This window comes from Sinocyclocheilus rhinocerous, unplaced genomic scaffold (genome assembly GCF_001515625.1).
Source record: "Sinocyclocheilus rhinocerous isolate Xijiao unplaced genomic scaffold, SAMN03320098_v1.1 scaffold1589, whole genome shotgun sequence".
In the NCBI taxonomy this organism is placed as follows: Eukaryota; Metazoa; Chordata; class Actinopteri; order Cypriniformes; family Cyprinidae; genus Sinocyclocheilus; species Sinocyclocheilus rhinocerous.
Window position 1 is genome coordinate 358,130 of NW_015648634.1, and position 4,201 is coordinate 362,330.

The 4,201-nt window shown below is 33.1% G+C and overlaps 1 protein-coding gene across 2 annotated transcripts in view; it reads right to left on the minus strand.

Annotated features, from left to right (window-relative positions):
• Positions 1–4,201, minus strand: part of LOC107710079 (leucine-rich repeats and immunoglobulin-like domains protein 3) — a 35,249-nt gene that overhangs the window by 15,654 nt on the left and 15,394 nt on the right. For both annotated transcript variants that reach the window (XM_016514786.1, XM_016514787.1), the window contains exons 7-8: positions 3,718–3,861; positions 1,025–1,168 (exon numbers count right to left, since the gene is read on the minus strand). In XM_016514786.1, the coding sequence (XP_016370272.1) occupies positions 1,025–1,168; positions 3,718–3,861 (288 nt within the window). The remainder of the gene's footprint in view (positions 1–1,024; positions 1,169–3,717; positions 3,862–4,201) is intronic.

The following is a 4,201-nucleotide window of genomic DNA, read 5'->3' on the forward strand; positions in this document are numbered from 1 at the left end:
AGATACAATTATTTGAAAATCTGGAATCTGAGGGTGCAAAAAAATCTAAATATTGAGAAAATCATCTTTAAAGTTGTCCAAATGAAGTTCTTAGCAATGCATATTACTAATCAAACATTAAGTTTTGATATATTTACGGTAGGAAATTTACAAAATATCTTCATGGAACATGATCTTTACTTATATGCGAATGATTTTTGGCATAAAAGAAAAATCAATAATTTTGACCCATACAATGTATTGTTGGCTTTTGCTACAAATATACCCCAGCGACTTAAGACTGCTTTTGTGCTCCAGGGTCACAAATATGTTGCTTTTATTTATTATTATTTATTTATTCAGCTTTCAGATGATGTATAAATCTCAATTTCAAAAAACTGACCCTTATGACTGGTTTTGTGGTCCAGGGTCACAAATGCAAACTTTTTTTAGATTCTGTCTAAAAGTCAAATAAACTCTCGCATTTAAAAAAACAGATTCTTCTGACTATTATTTCCGTGTCCAGCTTTACAGGGTTATTGTTGAACTGCATGTTCAGAACTGGTGTTCATGATATGAAAGGATTCAGAGGAAGAGTCTACGGTGGCCGAGAGAGCTCAACGCGCTGTAACTTAAGAAAACACATGCAAATTGAAAAAACACCAGCAAATTAAGAAAACATCTTCATCAGTTTGACAACACACGCGCTGCAAATCCTCACAACACATGCAAATGAAGAAACGCGCTGCAAATCCTCACAACACATGCAAATGAAGAAACGCGCTGCAAATCCTCACAACACAGTGTTGTGAGGATTTGCAGCACGTTTCTTCATTTGCATGTGCTGTGAGGATTTGCAGCGCATGTGTTGTTAAACTGATGAAGATGTTTTCTTAATTTGCTGGTGTTTTTTCAATTTGCATGTGTTTTCTTAAGTTGCAGTGCGTTGAGCTCTCTCGGCCACCGTAAGAGTCTGATGTCCAGAGAAGACCATTTATTGAAACTAAACCGCAAAAACAGCTCGTTCACGTCATAACGAACTCACAGAGCCTGCAGGTTGGCGAGGCCTCGAAACGCTCCGTCAGCGATGAAACTGATGCGGTTGTTTCCGATGTGGAGCTGCTCGAGGACGCTGAGTCCAACGAAACTGCCTTCCTCCAAACGGCTCAACTGGTTCCAGCTCAGATCGCTGACAGACAGACAACGAAAATATTAAGCGAAGGATTCAACAAAACAGCAGCCAGATGCTCTTTAAACGTCAATGAAGGACTAATCACAGCACTTTACTTGTGTATCACTTACACTCTCAGAAAAAAAGGTACAAAAGCTGTCACTTTCAAAAGGTACACTTTTGTACCTTTTAGGTACTAATATGGACTGTTTAGGTACTTATATGTATCTTTAAGGTAATAATATGGACTGTTTAGGTACTTATATGTATCTTTAAGGTACTAATATGGACTGTTTAGGTACTTATATGTATCTTTAAGGTACTAATATGGACTGTTTAGGTACTTATATGTATCTTTTAGGTACCAATATGGATCTTTAAGGTACCAATATGGACTGTTTAGGTACTTATATGTATCTTTAAGGTACCAATATGGATTGTTTAGATACTTAATATGTATCTTTAAGGTACCAATATGGACTGTTTAGGTACTTATATGTATCTTTAAGGTACAAATATGGACTGTTTAGGTACTTATATGTATCTTTAAGGTACCAATATGGACTGTTTAGGTACTTATATGTATCTTTAAGGTACTAATATGGACTGTTTAGGTACTTATATGTATCTTTAAGGTACCAATATGGACTGTTTAGGTACTTATATGTATCTTTAAGGTACCAATATGGACTGTTTAGGTACTTATATGTATCTTTAAGGTACCAATATGGACGCTTTAGGTACTTATGTATCTTTTAGGTACCAATATGGACTGTTTAGGTACTTATATGTATCTTTAAGGTACAAATATGGACTGTTTAGGTACAAAGGTGTGCCTTTTAAAAAAGTACCGCTCCAGTGACAGCTTTTGTACCTTTTTTTCCGAGAGTGCATTTACAAATGTTTGCTAAATGAATACATATGAATTAATAACAATAATAGAATAAAAAAAGACAATAAAAGAAAATAAAAATTCCTTCCTATAAACACATATTCATTAAATGCCCAAAAACACATTATTTATCCATTATATCAATCCTGAACCGACGGCATCTGTTATTAAAAACTGTTTGGGTTGATCGTGATATTGAAGGTTTTCTTAAAAACCGACATGTTAAGATATTAGTTGAAATAGTTGCATAAGAGCTTAAACTAGTCCAAAAGAGGTTAAACCACCGAAAAAAATTTAGGATTTATTTTGAAACCATCTCCACTCAGAAACTGCTGGCAAATTTCACAAATAATTACAGAGAAATGGCAAGTAACACATTTAATTAAACATTAGCCTCAATTTTGTAATTGAAAGACTGTCAAAAATAATATTTTCTTACTTCGTATTTTTGACTTGTTTTCTAGTAAAAATATCTAAACATTCTTGAATCAAGATAAATTTACTTGACAAGCAAAATGACTTAAGATATTAAGTCTTGTTTTCAGAAAATATTATTAAAAATTTTGTTTAAAACAAGAAAAAATATCTGCTAATGGGGCATGTTTTCCCTTTGAATAAAGATTATTTTTCTTACCCCATTGGCAGATATTGAAAACGTATCTTGATTTAAGAAAACAAGACAAAAATACTAAGAAAATCATTTTCTGCAGTGTTCTTGTAAAATTTACTCCAATAATCTTTGCTTTATTTACAATTTCGAAACTTTTTTTTTTTACAGTGTAGTCTAAAAATACTTAAACAAAATAGTCTAAAAAGAGCTTAAAATTACTTAATGCCATAATGTAAACAGGGCTCGACCTCTCAAAAATCTACTAGCTTCAGTCTTTATATCACTTATCCAACAGAACAATAAAAAAAAAGAGACATGAGAAAAAAAAATTAACAAAAATTACATTTTTAGGACCCTATTTTTTTTTCTCTCAAATTCCATTTTATTTTTTACCTATTTCTGTGTTATCCATTTTAATTTTCAAGATTCCATTTTTCTGGTTTAATTAAATTTTAATAATCAAAAGCACCTGTAATTAACTGATTTTATTAAAAAAATACTTATTTTTATCAAAGGCTAAAAAAATTATTTTTTGTGTATTTACGTTTTTCAGGTAAATTTTCTAGAAACCATAAAACATTATCTTTTAATCAAATGAAAATTAATCAAACCCTTCCGTTTTTGGCAAACAAAGTGATGCACAACACAGGTTTATGGTTAAAATTAAAACATGGAAGAAAAATTATGTGATTATTCCTTAAAAAATAATGTTTAAATAATAATTTTATAAGTAGTAGTAGTAGTAGTAGTACTACTATCATTACATTAAGTAATATATCTGTCACAGTTTCTTTAGGTTAAAACGAACTTATTATGACTGGTTGCTGTGAAGACCTTTTAGTTTCTGATCTAGTTTTTCTCAAATGAAACACATGAAATGCTCATGAAGTGACTCTCAGAGCAGTTTTAGAGATTATGTTGATGTGTTCATGAACTCATATATTGAGGCTGAAAACACCACGAGCATCGGCCGCGCCTCACTATGTGTGTAGTAAATGAAACCAGAGGCACACAGAACATGCAGGATTCATATTCACAGGAGGAAGAGAGCATCTGTAGACTCACAGCTCGGCGAGTTTCTGGCAGAACTCCCATGCGTCGGGTTTGATGCGGATGATGGCGTTGTGTGACAGATGCAGCTGCTGCAGCGTCAGGAGGCCGTAGAGCCAGCCTTTGCTCACCTCCGTCAGGTTATTGTACTCCAGCTGCCTGCTCACACACACACACACACACACACACACACATCACCATGTTCACCCAAAAATGAAAGTTTTGTCATTAATTACTCACCCTCATGTCGTTCCAAACCCGTAAGACCTGTTCATATTCGGAACACACATTAAGATATTTTTGATTAATTCTAAGAGCTCTCTGACCAGTGTTAATTTTGACAGCAAATTTTGATTTAGTTTTAGTAATAGTCTTTTGACTAAAATGCCATTTAGTTTTAGTCATATTTTAGTAATCTGAATTGTTTTTAGTTTTAGTCTAGTTTTAGTCGACTAAATCTACAGTAAATTCAGTCAGCTAAAATCTAATGGGTTTAGTT